An 18,457-nucleotide genomic window follows, 5' to 3' on the forward strand; every position below is an offset into this window, starting at 1 on the left:
CAGAGACAAACAGCAGCAGGACAGTTTATTATCTTGAGATCAATAAAAACAGTCTTTATTGTAGAAAATGTAACACTTTCATTTTAAGACAAAAAAACAACACAAAATTGGCTTGGGACATATAAATAAAAATGTTTCTTCCTTGGAAAACCCATATATAATCTCACACTGAAAAGCACTGGACACTGTTAAAACCCCTAACAGAATCATTCACTCTATATATGTAAAACTGTGTTTTTAATACCTGTCACGGCACAATGTGGTGTATACAGCCTCACTCTTCTTTCTCCTCTAATGTTCATGTACTACTTGTTCCTTTGTTGCTCTTACTTATTCAATGAATGGTCATTTGGGTCCTGGGACAATCAGGGTGAACAAATACTAAATTCTACGCAGCACTGGGGTGCATATGTAACTGTGTCTGCATCCAGGTGTTGTGTTGCCCACGCATTTGTGAACATCCTCATTTTCAAGTACAAAAAAATCTAACAATATCTCATAGTGTGACCATTCAAATGACTTTAAAAAAAGAAAACACATTAGGCTTTGAGGCAGACCAACAAGGTATGTGATATGTCAAAATGTACTGCATAGATGTAGCCATGCAACTTAAATCAGTTCTGATTAGTTACACAACTTAAAGGGAATAAAGTGTTTCTTTCAACCAAAACACTACCCTGAATTGTGGTCATTTTTTGTATGTATCTTTTCATTCTTTCCATAGAGCACTTTGTTTTTAGTTAGAAAAAGTTATTGGAAGCAGAGATTTTTACCAAATGTAAATAAAGAAATTCAGTAAACCTTCTGTATGCTAATTCGATCCCTCTCATTAAAAAGCCAGTTTAAGAAAAACATTAAACTTGTTTTGAAGGTGGTGCATATACAGTCATTTTACAAAGAAGTAGCGTGCAGCCCCGGTGAATTTCCATTGTTTAAAATGTTTTTAAAAATCCTTTAATTTTCTCAAAAAACCACGCGCCCCAATTGCTCTGCTAATGAAATGAAAAGAATGCAATGAATGTGAACTGTACATATAAGGTCAAACTGCCAGTTTGGAAGCTGGTCCCTACAGTCCCTACTGAAGGATACCCTCACCACAGAGCTAGAGTTCATACAGAGTGCAAAGGCAAGACACAAGGGAGTGAAAAGGGCACGAGTGTTTCTCCAAACCACCCGACAATCTTAAGAACATGTTCTCTGTCACAGTGATGCTAATACTGTCCAGGGGCTCGACATTAACCCAAACAATCTCTGTGCTCAGAGCATAACAGCTGGGGGAAAAAAAAGGGGAGTGTTTGTAGAGAGGGAGTGAGCCATTTGGACCCCATGTATCCATGTGTATCATGTGTGATCTGCAGCGGCGTTCTTTGGTCCTGGGTGGTTCACAAGGAGGGAGAGAGAGAGAGAGAGAGAGAGAGAGAGAGAGAGAGGGCCAGGGAGGTGAAGAGGAGGTTTTCTTTTTCCATCAGTCAGTTTCATTTAGGGAACAAGGTCGCCGCCACTCCTGGCCTCGTTCATGGATCCATTTGTTTGATACTAAAGACAGAAAAAAAAATTAAGCTTTTCCCCTTCCTTTAGTGTGTTATATAGTTTTTGTGCATGTAAAAGGTCTGCAAAGTTACAAAAGAGTAATTTATTTAAAGGTCCCATATTGTAAAAAAGTGTAATTTTCATGTCTTTTATATTATAAAGCAGGTTTAAGTGCTTTAATAAATACTGTGAAAGTATCGAAGCGCTCAATATACGGAGAAATACACACAGCCCATATTCAGAAATTGTGCGTTTGAAACAAGCCGTTAGGATTTCTGTCCATTTGTCATGTCACAAATATATAATATTTAGACCGTTTCACAGTTTTAAACATAAACATACTAAATGTGTCCCACTTTATTTCCTGTTGCAGTGTATGTGAATGACATCAGCTGACAGGAAGTAAACATGGACCCGAGCTGTTTCCTAGCAACGCAATTCCGTTCCATTCTGTTGAAATGCACTAAAATTGAGTTTTTCAGACAAAGGGTGAATACAGGTATATTCAGGCAGACCGTACGAGAAAAATAATGTGTTTTTTGAACATTAAAGCATGTAAACATGTTCTAGTAGAAACACTAAATACAAGCATGAACCTGAAAATGAGCACGATATGGGACCTTTAATGGCACTGGGCTTTTAAAGTTAACATTCTCATAAGAGATATTTGCTTATGTAATTATTGATGGTTTTATAGGGAAACGAACAAAGAGGAGCTCACCCCACTTGTTGCCGACCAACACTGGACAAGCTGCATGTCGGGTGCTGTAGTCTCCCTCCCCGCTGGGAAACAGATTGTACCAGAACACTGCAGTGCCCTGGAATACACACAGACAACAGACAGCGGAGGTTAGTAGTGTTGCAAACCCTCCAGGAATAGCCAGGAGGTCAGAAAGTCAGCCTGAGTCTCCTAAATTAATTCCCACTGATTATTGACAGGTGAAATTATAATATAACGTAACATAACGTAATGTATATGTAAATACACATTTTGTGTTTTTTTAAACATGCTGAGAAGTGTATGTAGACTTGAGGAACATTCTTTCGATGACAGGAATTAACAGACATTTGCTTAATAGTAAATGATCCTGTTTTGCATGGAAAGGTTGCCTATTAGAGGATTGTGTTGTGTGTGAGAGGGAGATAGCGCATGAATGTGCTGACTAATTGGTGATATTCCTCACTGGGTGGCAAAAACAACATTCACAGCATTTTGCAAAATTCGCTTTTGTTACTAATTATTATTTTTAGTGTGTACATTACTTCAAAACAAACAAAAACACTTAGGGATTCGTTGGCTACATAATATGACAAATTCAGACACAGCTACCTTAGTCAATAATTATGTATTGTAATAAGTGGTGGAACATAAGCGGTTACCTTTTGGGGCCAAACTGCTGCACCAACATCTGGGAAAACAGTAGCTCCCCCTGCAGCTACATCAGTCATCTACAACAGAGACAGAGAGGCAAAGAAACTTCAAATCATATAATTCTGTAGTCCTACTAAATAAGCTCACATTTGTTGTTTTCTGCGTGGCTTCAATCTCTTTTAATTAATCAACTGCTTCACATGAACACTGAAAATGTATTTTGCGGCTCGGTTTACAGAAAATATTACTGGTTGTCTCTTTGTGCCATCTTTCCTCCTTCCAGCCGATGTAAAATCCTCCTTATTGCATCAGTATAGCAAGTCCTGCTTTAACTCAGATGTTACTTTTGTGACAGCAAAGATGTTACCCACTGGCAAAGCCCATAATCAAAGATGACAGAGAGGCCTTAATGAATAATAGCGGGCTGTATGTCAGTATGAGACTTTTCCATTTATATGCAGCTTTTTTTAATCACAGGGACTAAATTTTAGAGTTCACTGCCCTGCCTGGTTAAAGGAACAGTGTGTAGCGTTTGGGATCCTCTTCACGGAGCTGGCCTCCATGTTTCAACAGTAGCCCAGAACGGACAAACCAAACACCGGCCCTAGATAGGGCATTTCGCATTTTCACGTTTTTGCATCGGCCACCATAGTTCTCCTACAAGCTTGGCACACAGAAGATGCTTCAGTTGGTTGCAATCATAGACTGTATACAAAGATGGACGACGCATCTCTAGCTCCTCCCACTGTACAGAAGTGAAGCCAAAATATCCCTGATATGGGAGCTGCCATGTTGAGATTTTGACGTAATTTGGAGCCAGAGTCTGCGCTGTAGTTATCAGGCGGTGGAAAATTATTTGACGTGTACTTCTTATTTTGTCCCATGTCCCATGGGATTTATCCCCTATACTGCAGCCAGCCACCAGGGGGCGATCAAGATGGTTTGGCTTCACTTTTGGGGAGCTGTCCTGTCGTGCAATCTGTAACCTCACCGCTAGATGCCGCCAGATCCTACACACTGCACCTTTAAGGCCTCATTTTCTTAAACCTACCCTAAACTTTTTTAAAGTTAAAACCTAATGAGACATGACATGTCCTAATGCAACTTTTTCTTTTGTAAAAAGAAGGGCAAACATCTTTTTACTGAAATTATCCTGGGCTTTTGTCCCATGGACCCTAATCTTTCAAATGGTTTTCCATAATACATTTCAAAGTGGATACAAATCATTTATTTCCCACTTTATTTCAATATCATGTTTTCTGCTTCTGCTGGTTACAACACTTAATTGAAGTTTAATGTTTTTTATATTGAGTGACCTATTTAAACCTATGACGCCATTGTTATGGCTGCACCATTAGTTCATTTTATACACATAGTTCACCGTGAGGATGAGATATTCAGTGTTTTGACTTTAGGATCTTGACTACAATTTAAAAATAATAACGCTCCGCATTTGTGAGTTTAAGATGGCTTGGCCAAAGTGTAAGTTCAATCTAAAGTTAACGACACTGGTCTTTAGGTGTATTTAGGAAGAGTTTACTCACATAGAAGAGCCATGTTGCTATGCGGTTCCCAGTGCCCAGCTCTTTAAAGGCATCTGGCTCATCTTTCTGTGGAGAGAAAGTCAATATCAGGTTTAATGTCCTGCCACATTAACACTACTGTACAATTACAGAAATTCACTCGTGTGAATCACAAATGTTCTTACCCTTCCGAAGTCAAAGTGAGGTTCGTATTGACCTCCAACGCCATAATTTGCAATCTACAAAGATCAATAAAATATGATTTAAGTCTCACAACTCTATGAATCAGGTTTCCAATAGACAAACACAAATTGATGGGCAGGGGCAGGGGGATTGTTAGAATTTATATCACATTTATATAAGAATTATGTTGATTCAATAAGGTTTTGCAGAGTAAAAGAAAACTCTAAATCAAAGAAAAATTGTGTTGAATGTCCTTCAACTAATGAACTAACTCTTTACCTGCAGCTCTTCTGCAGTGTCCATTTCCAGCCCTGTGAGATCTTCAATTCTCTGGTTGATCTTGTCAATTATTGGATCTTCATAACCAGTGAGCCAAGCACTGGAATACAGGAGGGAAAGCAGAACAAGTGAGAAAGAACAGGGACGTGCTATACAGTATGTCAGTGATGCACATATTTGTCCACTAGATGGCAGAAAAGATTTCTTCTGAAATCGGCGACTGAGAGTCATGTCATGCTGAAAAGTTGCCATGAAAAGCTCGAAAAGAAAGTGAAGTTTGGCAATACAATCAGTTGAGGTATGAAGAAAATGAAAAATAGGAAACCGGCCCGAGATTCAGAATCTCCAATCAGCTCAGGGTACAGGCTTGTTCTGATTTAAAACTATGTGTGCATTTAAGCATGTGGACATTTCGCATAAGAGTCTGGTTGAGGACGGCAAAATATTTTCATGGGTTTAACTTTCCCGACACTACCTGCCATTCATACTCACTCTCACACCCCAGTCTAAGAGAAGGCCCCTGATAAAATAAGCTCTTGACTGAGCATAGCAATGAACTCCCTCTTGTGAAATATTATAACATGACACAACTGTAGCTCTGCAGACCACATCATAAAATGACATTTTTGTTCTAACTAATGTATTAAAAAGCCACAGTATCCACATAAAAAGCTGTAAAACCACACATAATATTATGAGAGAATTGGAGATACAGTTTATGTGACGACAGAAAGACAAATTCCAACATCTGCTCTTGACACACTCTCAAATTTAGGGGATTTTTAAGACATAACAAAGTCTATGAGCTGACTCCCACCCCCACTGTCTCATGGACGTGTTTCAGAGAATTTCAGCAGATCTACTTTGTGTATGAGGGAGGCAGTGAGATGAGTCAGCTTTTCTTATTAAGAGTTTATGTTGATAATAAGTAATATTTTTGAAGGCGTAATGGACCAAATGTGAGCCAACACATTTTTTTCTAATGTGTCTTGCAGCCAGTTCAGTGAGCGGTCAAACTCTTCTGAGTTCATCCATCTGCTCCTTCTCTCACTTGACGTCCACTGAATTTGGATATCCATGCTGCCTGAAACGTACAAACACATCAAAGGAATACCACACCCTTGCACCCATATGCACAGGCACACGCGCCCAAACATTAATTGCCAAGAACTGAAAAACCAAAGAAACCTTTTGGTTTTTGGTGGTCTGCTATGCCTGCTATTTTTAAGGGTGGGATGAAAGTTTAACTTACTACAGGATTGCGTCTATTGAAGTGGAACAGTCCTTTTAACTACTACTTTCTTCACATCAACAGGAGGATAACAATCTCTCTCTCTCTAAACGTTTGCAGCATACATTTATGTGTTTTCAAGTATGTGCACCCAGACTCCGTTTATTACTAAGTTTATTAATCTCTCTTGCTGAAATGTTAGTTGAGGAAGCATAGTAAAACTGCAGCAGCTGTAAGGAGTTCATATGAGAATATGTTGCAGATTCATTCCTGGAAAACACAATGGGGAATAGAGATCGAGTGCTCAGGATCTCAAATAACCTGTGAAGGATGGCTGGGGGAAGGAAAACAATATCTGTCACTTTGTAGTTCCATGGAAATTCCTAAATCACTGGGTAAGCTGAAAGAATATTTCAGCTACACCAAAAAACAATAGATTGTTTATCTTGGTTTAAACAAAATTATGTTTGAGATCAATTTGGTGTTCCGGCAGAAATCTGTTGAAGTTTTCACTTAAACCAAATTAAAACCTCCTCTAATGTTAGATTTCCAGGTGTAGTGACACATTTTCATGTTTTCCAATGATGGTGCAGGGCTCAATAAGTGTTTCAGCCAGGGCACAGACATAAAGATAAAGAGAAGGATGGAGGAGGAGGCATTGTGGCCCTCCTAGTAACCTGTGACCCCTTACCTCTTGGAGACTCTGTACATGGCCGTGGTAAGTTTCCCGGTTAGGGGGTCATGCACCGTGGCTCGCCTTAACTACGGTAGTTCCCGCAGGACAAGGACACGGAGGTCGAGGAAAAGCAGACAAATAAAAGAAGGGAAAAAACAGATGATGGAATGTGATAAGCACAAAGAGGACGAATGGAAAGCAAAGGGAGGAAAGAGGGAGAGAAAAAGAAAGGCAGATCCGGTCAAAAGTTGTCAATGTTATTCTTAAGAAGAGCCAAGAGAGTGTTCCACGAGGCAGTGCTAAAAACAAATTTCAAATTAAGAAAATGACTATCAATGAGTGCCTCTGATACACCTCCTGGCTCACAAAAGCAACTATGTTAATATCAACTAGCAGAAAAAGTAGCACATTTTCCCCATTTCTGTAGCAGACTCCTGTGCAGACACGTAAAACAACAGCCTTCTTTTTTTTCCAAATAAAAAATTTGTGTCATTGATGAAAGCACCATGAGATAATATACTTTAAGGAATGTGCTTTATAGACCAATAATAGTCTACAAATGTTTCTAGCTGGATCCGGTGCCTCAGCTCAAGAGCCTTTAAGCTTTGGAAGGGCGGAGAATTGGAGTGATACGGACGGAGTACAGCGGAGAAATGGGATGAGTTACTGAGGGGAAAAAAAGAGGAGAAACTCTCACTTCCTCCCTCTCAGCTCTCTCCTAGTATATCCTCTGCTCTTGGCGGCTCTTGGCTATGCCTTACCTTTTGCTGATCCGGTATGGCGCTGTCTCCAGCACTCCTGTGACGGGGTTGGAGATGGTGGCCCTGCGTAGCTGTGAAGCCAGGGACATGATTTACCCACACACAGACACACAGAAAGATGTGTGTGCCTGTGTGTTTGCCTAACTTGCAGAATCACATCAACCAGCCTCACAGCTTTGACCTCCCACCCCTCAACACACTAAACCACATAACAGTAACTAATGAATGATCCTACTAGATCAGTGGTTCCCAACCTGGGTCCGGGCACCCCTCAGGGGGCGCCAAAGATCACAGGGGGGTGCGCCAGGATTTGTCAGCTCTGAAGTTTTGTACAGAAGTCTGGATATAAATCAATTTAAAAAGATATATCTTTTTGCTAATCTAACAAAATATTCAGTTTCAATCCATATTTGTTGGCGTTTAGCCTTTCAAAAACAACATTTTCAACATTTGCTCTCGTGCTTGACACCCCTGTATTAACGGGGCGGTCTAGCAGCAATCTAACAACATCATAAATTACATTTATTTAAACACAATGACCAAAAATCTATTTTGTCTCTAACACTAAATTAATTAAGTCGTTACAAAAAAAAAGATCATATTATGTATCTGCATTCGTTTGGCGAATCCGTCAAGACGTCATCACTCTATTTATGTTGATGAAACTAATAAGTTCTATTCATTAAATAAAGATGATTTAATAAAAAAAATACAAAAATCAGCTTTCCTTAGACAGAAGTACGGGGGGGCTTTAAGGAAAATAAGTTGGGAACCACTGTACTAGATAACAGTTAACTGTAAGTGACCAATATAGCTTCATATAATCATCATATGGCATCGTGGGAGCACCAAAACTACGGAGAATTGCTTACTCGTGGCTTTGCCAGTTGCTTGATCCTCTCCATTTCTTGGTCAGAGATGATGTCAAGGTAACGGACAATGTAGGGGCGGTCCCACTCATCTTGCTGTTTGACAGGTGCCAGTATGTACATGGGGTTGTGTTTGTTGTCGAAGTAACGACAGAACAGCCGGCTCTGCCTGCGGGGGGTCTGATTGAGAGAAAAGGAAAGCAGGGAACAAAGGAGTTGAAACTGATGTGCATTTATTAAGTTACAAATTGCTTTTTTGCGTATCTCTTTGTGTTCCTCACCATTTTGATGCCCTCCCCACGACAAAGCATCTCATACTTCTTCCTCTCTGGGACCAGCTGAAAGGAGACCTTCTTTTTGGGCTTCTCCTCCTTTTCAGTTGTTTCTCTTTTCCCTCGCTCCTTCTGTTTTTGTGTTTTGTCATCCGCAGCCTTTTGTTGCTTCTCCAACTGGAACTCAAAGTATTTTAGGTTGCCCTTGGCGCGCTGATGCTCTGGGTCTAAAAATGGGAAAATGAGAGACCAACAGAAATAATAGTGGTGATTACAAACAGTGAGGACTGCAGCAATGTCACCTAGAATATCACACCCCCTGCAATCAAAATAACTGAGCTTCCAACATGATAATTATATGCTATTTATTCAGTCTGACCTTATCCAGTTCCCAGAAAACAACATGTACAAACAGGACAAATTAATTCAGGGGCTCATTTGAAGGAAAATGAGGCTTAACAAGGTCACCTCCAACGCTTCAGCAGAAGCGGTTTCAAATTGAATGACGTTAAATGTATTGCAGCATCTATTATTAAGGGTATTAATCTAGAGCAAATGCAACTAATGGACTTTTTAGACAATAAATGTTGGTTAGAATATGCAACGTCGAGGCTGGTAGGATGGTGTTTGGCACTGTCCAGACAATAGGTCATTGAAAAGTAAGCCTGCACGATATGAGGAAAATCTGTGATGTGAGATAATGTTGTTTAATATTACAAATAAAATAAAGTGTGCATATTAGCTATACATTTTTTCAATGTCTTTAAATAACAGGATTAGAATTGAATATTTTAAATATAACTAAGCTAAATGTTGTTTCTAGAGCAGAAACAGTACTGCTTACAACAGCAAAGTCACTATATGAACTCTATATCTCACTGGAAACAAATCTAAAATGACATAAAATAAATCATATTCCTGAGCGAAGTTTATAAAGAATGAAGAACACTGACGTGCCAGCAGATAAGTTTACGAGAACGTTAAGATACGTGGCAAACTAAGCTAAACAGCTTTTGTTTTAGCTTGTGTAGCCGAGGGTTACGTTGCGCCTATAATTCATGAAGGTAATAAAATAATTACAAGGAGGCTTCGCAGTCTGCACCAAGACAGCAATAACTTTATTACTCCAACCCTTGTCAACAACAACAGCGCAGTGATGACGATGAAAATACGATTTATCAGTCAGCACTATTGAAAAGGACATCCTTCTTCTTACTAGCATCACACTAGATTGAATCCCATCACACCAATCCCCAACCTGTCAAACTGTTTCACCAATCCTGTTAATACCAAATCCTGCAACTTGTTGTTGCAACAATGTTGTGGTCTAATCTAATCAGATACCGTTTAGAGAGTTCAACAATTATTCACCGTCAAATGAATAAAACATATAAAGTCCTTTTTGATTCCAGTTAAATCACTACTATTGATAAATCAAAGTAGACAAATGGCACTAAAGTTTCTACAAACATTGGTAAGAGAAGTTCTATCCACATCCCTGGATGTCTCTGCACAGAAGACTGTTTTGTTTAATGTCAAATCTGCAAAGAACCCAAACAAATTCCAGTGAGATTTTAATCAGACCACTGACTGCACGTGGTTAAAACAGCATATTGTTTCTAGACAAAACATCACATACTTGTAGTGGCATGGATGTTTTGGCTTGGCCTGATGCTGTCTGTGTGGTTTGGAAATGTTCTCTGGTTCACCTCTGTTTGGTGTGTTATTCAGTTCAAACCAAAGTGAATGTCGCTGCTCAATTTATCTTTTAATTTATCTTACTTACTGACATAATTCCAACAATTTAGATAATCGATCCTATTCTGTTTTTCTTTCTTTGTAATGTCTTTATGTGTTTTGTAAGATTAAGAATATTTCCCTCGTTTTTACAGTCTTATCTAAAACAAAATAAAGTCTGGTATGTGTGCAAGTCTGTGACAAAAACTGACAAGAATATGCATCAACCTAATCTATCTGATGTTTATGTGACATTATTAGCCTTGAGCAGGAATTTTAGAATCCAAAGCGACACTTATCACTTCTCATTGCGAAACATGCCTCCCAGTATACTTTTCAAAATTGGAAAAATACTTCATTATAGTGTGGAGGGACTCACCCAGTGCAAGCAGCTTCTTGGTGTAGTCAAGGGCTCGCTCTAATTCCCCCTGCTGGTAGATTGAGTAGCTGAGGTAGTCGAGCACTGTCACACTATCTAAAGTAGACTCCTCTCCCTGATCAAGCTGTTTCAGGGCCTGGATCATCCACAGCTCTGTGTGGTAGTAATCAACATCAGAATAGGCGATTTTCCCCAGCTCATAACAGTCCTCCACTGTCATATGGCTCTTGTGTTTCACTCCTAGTATGCAGAGGATAGAGGGGAACGTCAAAGGGAACATTGGCATAGAGGAAAAGCATTTCCTTTATACTGAAAATAACACAGAAACCAAGAAAAATCCTCTATCCCCACATGGCCCGCTGTTTACTGTGACTTTTCATGTGCCATAGATTTAAGGCCCTTACCAGGGAGATCTCCTGTAGAGATGGTGTTGGCATCCAGTCTGTAAGTGTCTTGTAACCGGAGGAGAGCTCTAGCTGCCCCGGTCTGGTCCTCATCTGTGGGGAAATGCTGTCTCTGGATGGTCAAGTTGGAAATAAATCCTGAGAGAGATGGACGGGAGAGCACAGAGAAAGATATTGCAGGATGAACAATGGACAATGGATCATAAATACTCTCTCCTAATGGTCAGTGAAACTGCTTGGAGTGACTGTGATCCTGAGTGAGAGAATGATGGTGTTATTAAGCCAGACGTGTGGCAAAGAGTTTTGAATAATGGTCTCTCCAACCTCAAAAACTCATGTTAAGGTGACTGAGCTACTAAAATATACTGAGTATTAAAACATATCAAGTATGAATGAGCAGCAAAGTATTGCTCCTAACAAGCAAACATATACGGCTTTCCCTGGATTAATGAGTGTCTTTTAAAAGTCACAGGTCTGCTTTATCCTTACCCTCAGTGGTGTCACTGAGCACAAGGCTCTCCAGGTCCCCCCACTCTGTGTTCAGCCTCTTCATCAGTTTGAAGGCATTGACAGGGTGCCCCAGGAAGCCCTCGGGGTCCTGTGTGGCTGTGGCTGACAACAAATCCAGCTTATCAGCCCACCTATCACAAGGAATGGTAATACAGAGTTAGATACATTGCTTACACTTGAATCCATAAAATGATTAATCAGAAATATTAAGAATAGTGTGTAGGACAGTCTGTTTTTGAGTGCATTTATGTGTATGCTACTGTATGCTCGTGCACACAGTGGATGCATATCTGTGAATCAATGTGAATGCGTGTCCTCAAACTCACCGTTTGACCTGCTCAAGCTTGTTCTCCTCTGCTTTGATGTAGTCCTTTAGAGAGGTGACGAGGTCTTTCTCTGTGTACAACAGATCTGTCATCTGGCCTAAAGGAATACAAATCAGAGATATTTCACCATCAATACTGCAATTATAAGGGCATCACTAACAATGTCTATGTGTGGTACAACACAAGTCAGCAGAGGGAGCAATATTTCTAACATGAGTACCATATGTTGCTTGGCGGTTTTACCTATGGAGGTGAAGAAGTCTTTGTTGGCCGAGAGCGACTGCAGAGAGCTCAGCAGCAATAAACACCAACATGGCAGCTCCATCCTGAAGAAAGAGCAGAATAATTAGATATATTGTTCAGTACATTAACTTCAAAAATCGAATCTCGCATATCAAAAAATAATTCCATGAAGGTTAATCACAGAATTGACTGTGTTATGCTGTATTTGGCAAATGACACTCGGCTGAATATTTCTTTTCAAATTCAGTTCCAGCTGGATGTCAGGTAACCACATCAAACTTACTGCTAAAAAAGGTGAGCTGCTTTGTTTCCCCTGCCCTCCAAATGACTCCTACTAAACAACCGACTGTCATGTCAGACCCATATTATAGCCACGACTTAATATTGCAGGCCGTTGTACTCTAACATCCCTACCATCTCTAAAATCGGACAGATGTTTCAAGTTTTAGTCATTAAACGTCTGGATTTTAGCTTATTCCAGTGAGCCACATCAAACATTCCTGACCTTCCAACTCATCCAGAATACTTCTTCCTCTGCTGTTATAAACCTTTTATGATTTATCATACTGTTGCCTTACTTTACTCCCTCCAGTGCTGGTCCTACTGAATTCAAAACCTGGTTAGCACCATTTAAGAGCAGATAATCCACAGACATACTGTGGATAGTTTATTCTTTTTCCTCAATAACAGAAGTCTCTGCAGCAGTTATCTCAAGACCTGAGTAAACCTTAGTGCATGGTTAAGTATTACTAGGGGGTAAAGTGGGAACATATGTGTTTATGTGATTTGGGTAAACTGACCATTTAGGAAACATAGAGACAAAAAAGAAAAAATACATTCAGATGCAACAAAAGTAAAAAGAGTCATCAAAGCCTTGAAACAAAAACTTTTTAGAAGAGCATCCTCCCAACCACCACAAAGCCAAATATAGGCCTAGTCTGCAGTTGGTTGCTGTCACTGTGTCCGCTTTGGTTTAGGAGTTGGCACAGCCATAACCACTACAGGGCTTCTGGCCTGTGAGGAGTGGCACTGTGTTCTTTCTACCCATACAGACAGAAATTAAAAGAGAGCACAGACCAGACAGACTGGCAGGAAGATATGTGGAGACAAGTGTCGATGTCTGTGTACACACTTATATGCACATGTTTATACTGTAGTTGAAACTAAGGACTATGACATATTTATTATTGAACTAAAAGAAGACAAATGACACTGAAATAATGCACGAAGCTGAAACTTGCTGAACTTCTGTGCAGCACATTGTGTTAAAATGCTGGGAAGTAGACTTGGAGGAAAGTGGTGGAAAGAAATGATTCCAACAGAATCCAAAATTATACAACACAAGTCTGAAGCTGTGTATACTGACCTTAGTATTTATTCTCTGTCTTGGTGGGACGTTAACTTAAAGTGGGAATACCTGGTTTGTTACCAATACAGTGGAGATTAGTAAACTATGACCTTTGGGTGTTTTATGTATCTTATATACAAGACAAGTAAGACGACAAGCTGAACAGGGCTCCTCTCTTGCTTCTTGAAAACTCTACCTTACGAGAGACAGTGTTGTGTTGAGCAAGACTCTCCTCAGGTCATATAGGGTCATTAACAAACACATTCTCACACTACTCTGATTCCTTTGCAAGCCAGAGCAAGTGTAAAGAGGGTAATACATAAAGATTTACAGGTTTTTAAACTGCAAGTACTGCAATGAAGTGACGCTAAATAGGCTGTATACATTGTTAGGATCCAAAAATAACAAACATTTGATGGTTCCATGTGTTCAAATAAGAGAATTTGCGGCTTTTCTTGTTCTTGCATTATAGTAAATTAAATATCTTTGAGTTTTGTACTGGCGGTCAGAAAAAAAAAAGAGATTACATTTTCCACTGTTTTCTGGTGTTTTATAGGCGAAAGAATTAATCGATTAAATATCAAGAAAATAATTGATAATGAAAGTAATCATTAGTCGAGTTGCTTTCTTGACTGTATAATAGCTGGACATGGCATGAAATAGAAACACAAGAGGTGTCAGGTACAATAAGATCCATACCATACCACCACAAACACACTTGCACACACAAGAACCCATGCAAACGCTCACATACACCTTCCCGCTTGCAACGCACACACATACACACACATACACCTAATTGCAAAGTAAAGGTCAAGCATGAAATGTGCATCTATGCAGATTTCTAAAGCTTGCTTTCACTGGGAGCAGACAACAGGCTCGGGCAGGTTCTGACTTTGCCACAAGGACAAGCTTTCAGAGAAAATAAAAGAATGACTTCATATTTCAATTCAATTTCGGTCAGCAGCAGGCAGCAGAGAGGGAGGATAATAAATCTGTCAGAGCTATTTCATTAAAGCATAATTAAGTTACATTAAATTAAAGTATATCCAAGTAGAAACTCTGAGGCAAGATACTAATTATCCCTAACTGCTACTACTGGATTTCCAGAAGCTGTGGTGCCACTCAGTCAAAGACACCATTAAACGTGCCTATGCCACTTAGATTTCCAGGATAAAAACTCACTAGAATATAATTATTGTAATGACGGGGTGACAGCTACTTTGTGTCTCTCTTGTTATAATATTATAGAAGTGTAATGTCAAGATTAAAGCTGTAGGTACAACAGTTATAATTTAGATCTGTGTGTCATGTCAGACATGAGAGTGAGTGGTAGTGAGAGTGTTTGTATGCATGGTGTGCATGTTTGTACGTGAAATGTGAAGACTCTAAAACATTCCTGAAGGCCATTTAACATTTAACCTGCCAGACACTTGTGAAGCCATTTGTTTAAACCGGTTATAGAAAACTATTTTGCATGAAATTTGCCCGAAAGTTTTTGTTTTCTGACCTTTCAAACTATGTGCAAATTGGGCTGATTTCTGTTCAGACATGTCTGATTAGAAGACTTCTTTTTTATAACGTCACAGTCAGCTTCATGTTAATTGTGTGAAAGTTGATTTATCACAGTGCTCTCATTTGCAAGGAAGGATCCACCCTCAGAAAAAAACTGATACATAATGAATTGTGATCATTGCATTCTGGGAGTTTTCAATTTACTGATTCCTGTCACTTCAACTATTTCATACTTTTTCCTAGAATTACTTTCAGACACCTGAAACCAGAACAGAACCAGTTACTTTCAGGAGTAGAATTTCAATATAGGACAGAGAATTAGCATCAACAATAGAAATAATAGCAAGGAGTGGTGTCTTTATTAGGGATATCGCTGTGATCGGGTATCGTGACAATGGGGCCGATCTATTCAATTCAATTCCATGTTTATACTAAAATATATACATTATATAGTGGAAATTAAATTCCTGTTAATTTTAAACTGTAATTCCTGTTCAGTTTATTATTTTAATAATAATTAACAATTCACTACATTTATATCCAAGTATTTATTTGTTACATTTTGTTTTACCAAGTTAGGAAAACAATGTTTTAAGTCAATACTGATGTTGCCTTACACATAAAAGAATGATCCCAGTCACTTCTACACAGTGAGGCATACAGCTTATTAATTAAATAAACACTGGTATCGGATCGATACTCGGTATCGTCCGATACCCAAAGCCAAGTTATTGCTATCGGTATCGGGACTGAAAAAGTCAGATTGGTTTATCCCTAGTCTTTATTCTTGGAAGAAAAGCTTGACCCCTTTTTCAAAAGGCTAGATTATATTAGTAACTCTTAAGGCTGCTGTTGGTGCATAAATGGTGCATAAATTGGTATTTCTACCTCTTCTGCAATTGATTTCCCTCTGTCCTTCTGTGTAATTATTTGTTGTTAAAAAACTGTGCAGGATAATGAAAAGCCTGAAGAAGCCTTGCTCTTTGATTTTAAAGAAATTGATTTTAAAGAAAAAAAAAAAAAAAAAGCCAAGAAAAATAACCAAATTGTTGTGCACGGCATAAACAGTTATCCACAGCAGGATACACAGGGAAACTATGATCATATTTCACATCACTGTACTATATGCTTAAATGGTAACACAAAATCCCACAAACTGAGTACCATTCACACAATTAAGACCCTTTTCTACAGTTTACAACAGTTCTGCAATGTATCTCAGTAGCTTCCTCACAAGAGAAATTGCCTTCATCCCCAACTACTTCTACTTCTCCAAGTTTTTCCTGCATGGAGTGAAGCTGTGGAGTCAAAATAACCAAAATTGTTGTGCATGGCATAAAACTTTAGCCTGCAGTTGATAAAAAATCAGAAGGCAAAGAATCATTAATAAAATAATTAATGTAATTTCCATAAAATTATAAAAAGTATGGTATCATGATCATATTCTACATCACTGTACTGTATGTTTAAATGGTCCAAAAAAAAAATCCCACAAATTGATTTCCCCCTGTATAATTATTTGTTCTTTAAAAACTGTGCAAGATAATGAAAGCCTGAAGAAGCCTTGCTCTTAAATTTTAAAGAAATTACAAAAAAAAAAAAAAAAAAAGCCATGAAAAATAACCAAATTGTTGTGCATGGCACAAACAATAAAACTTTAGCCTGCAGTTGATAAAAAAAAATCAGAAAGCAAAGAATTATTAATAAAATAATCAATATAATTTCCATAAAATTATCAAAATGATAAAAAAGAAAGTATAATCCCACAAACTGAGTACCATTCACACAATTAAAACCCTTTTTTTACATTTCCCTTCATCCCAAACTATCTTCTCCTAGTTTGTTCCTGCATGGAGTGAAGCAGTGGAGTCAGATAACACAGGATGTGGATGGAAGAGAGGACGAGAGGACTGCCACGTCTTCGCCCCTCCCCACCAGAGGAAACTCATGCGAGGAATGAAGTGAACTGAACACTGCTGCACCAATGGAGTCCGACTTATTTCACCAGGAATATAACCCCTAAATAACCCCTCAACAACCCCTCTGCTCACTAACTCACTGAACACAGCAGGAGGGCTCTTAGAATGTCTGCAAGGAAGGAAGGCAGCTGTTGGTTTGTGTACTTCCACAAACTACTTCAGCTACTAATACCATGGGCTCACTGAAGTGTGTAATATGTCAGATTATGTGACTGAACAGAAAGATCTTAACAAACTAATATGTTGCTGTTAATGTGTGTTTGTAATATATATAAAGTAGAGCAGAGAGTGACTGCAGCAGCAGCAGCATCCCACGCTGCGTTGCACAGGAATGCCACAACAAGTTTTATAAGCTCACTAGGCACAAACTCAGGCTCGGTTTTCTTTCTTTTTCTCCCCTATTTTCTCTATTTTTACTATCTGAATTTTGCTTATATTACTCTCTATTTCTTCTATAGTGTTATCATAATATTTGCTGCTGCTGCTAACCATCACAAATAACAATATTTACCTAATAGAGGGCATCCCGAAGAGCAGAAATGTTGCTGGTTTGGTCTCAACTCCAACTCGCTGCAGCAGTTTGACGGGAAGAAGAAGAAGATAGATGGACACTGGTAGTCTGGTATGGTTCGTCCTATTTGTGGTGTTTCGGTGGCGCTGTGTTGTTGGCCATCTAGCTTTAAGAGGCTGGATTCCCTAAAAGTCTGAATGGCTACGTGCAGATTCTCACATGCAGAAAAGTGAAGCCTCCTGCTACTAGAGACGCAGTGGGCTGGCTTTGCACTGCTAGGGAGGAGGTGTCTAGTTGTCTTGACCTCCTGGTTATACAGCCATGGATGACTAGGCTATTTAGGGTGTTAATGCAAAAAAAGTGTCTACTATAGCGTCACCCTTCTGCCACGTGTTGAAATGTGCTTTTTTATTCTAACTATAATAAAAAACCCTTTTTTTACCATATATTTTCAGTTGTCTATTTGACATAGGGCATGTGTACCCATATAGGTTCTCTCTCTCTCTCTTCCATTACAATTTTACAAAGAACATCCAGTAATCCACATTTTTTTGTACAAAGTGTTTATTCATTTCTGACCTATTTATTTACCTATGCTGTTTTTAGCCATTTTCTCATGTCTTGTCATGGCATAGTGTATGTTTGTCATACTGTACTGTATCTGTGCTGTTTGTGTCGCTTGTGTGGTCTGTGATTTTATACTCTTGCTGCTGCTGCTTCTTGGCCAGGTCATCATTGTAAATGAGAATTGGTTCTCAATTGATTTTACCTGGTTAAATAAAGGTCAAATAAATACAAATAAATAAAAT

At 38.9% G+C, this 18,457-nt stretch overlaps 1 protein-coding gene across 3 annotated transcripts; it reads right to left on the minus strand.

Annotated features, from left to right (window-relative positions):
- Window positions 1-31: 31 nt before the first annotated feature.
- Window positions 32-17,909, minus strand: p4ha1b (prolyl 4-hydroxylase, alpha polypeptide I b). Of its 3 annotated transcripts, XM_037782471.1 has the most exons (16): window positions 17,649-17,909; window positions 12,296-12,378; window positions 12,053-12,149; window positions 11,706-11,857; window positions 11,217-11,354; window positions 10,813-11,052; window positions 8,706-8,923; window positions 8,428-8,604; window positions 7,556-7,626; window positions 6,810-6,875; window positions 4,888-4,987; window positions 4,611-4,664; window positions 4,447-4,512; window positions 2,911-2,979; window positions 2,252-2,348; window positions 32-1,536 (listed from the first exon to the last, which is right to left on the minus strand). In XM_037782471.1, exons 1-16 carry the CDS (start codon window positions 17,660-17,662, stop codon window positions 1,466-1,468), a joined length of 1,713 nt encoding a protein of 570 aa, XP_037638399.1. In that variant the 5' UTR covers window positions 17,663-17,909; the 3' UTR covers window positions 32-1,465. The 3 variants fall into 3 exon arrangements, with proteins under 3 accessions (XP_037638399.1, XP_037638398.1, XP_037638397.1); XM_037782470.1 differs by lacking the exon at window positions 7,556-7,626 and having other exon boundaries at window positions 6,810-6,880; XM_037782469.1 differs by lacking the exon at window positions 6,810-6,875 and having other exon boundaries at window positions 17,649-17,907.
- Between the last annotated feature and the right edge of the window lie 548 nt (window positions 17,910-18,457).

Source organism: Sebastes umbrosus, chromosome 10 (assembly GCF_015220745.1).
Source record: "Sebastes umbrosus isolate fSebUmb1 chromosome 10, fSebUmb1.pri, whole genome shotgun sequence".
In the NCBI taxonomy this organism is placed as follows: Eukaryota; Metazoa; Chordata; class Actinopteri; order Perciformes; family Sebastidae; genus Sebastes; species Sebastes umbrosus.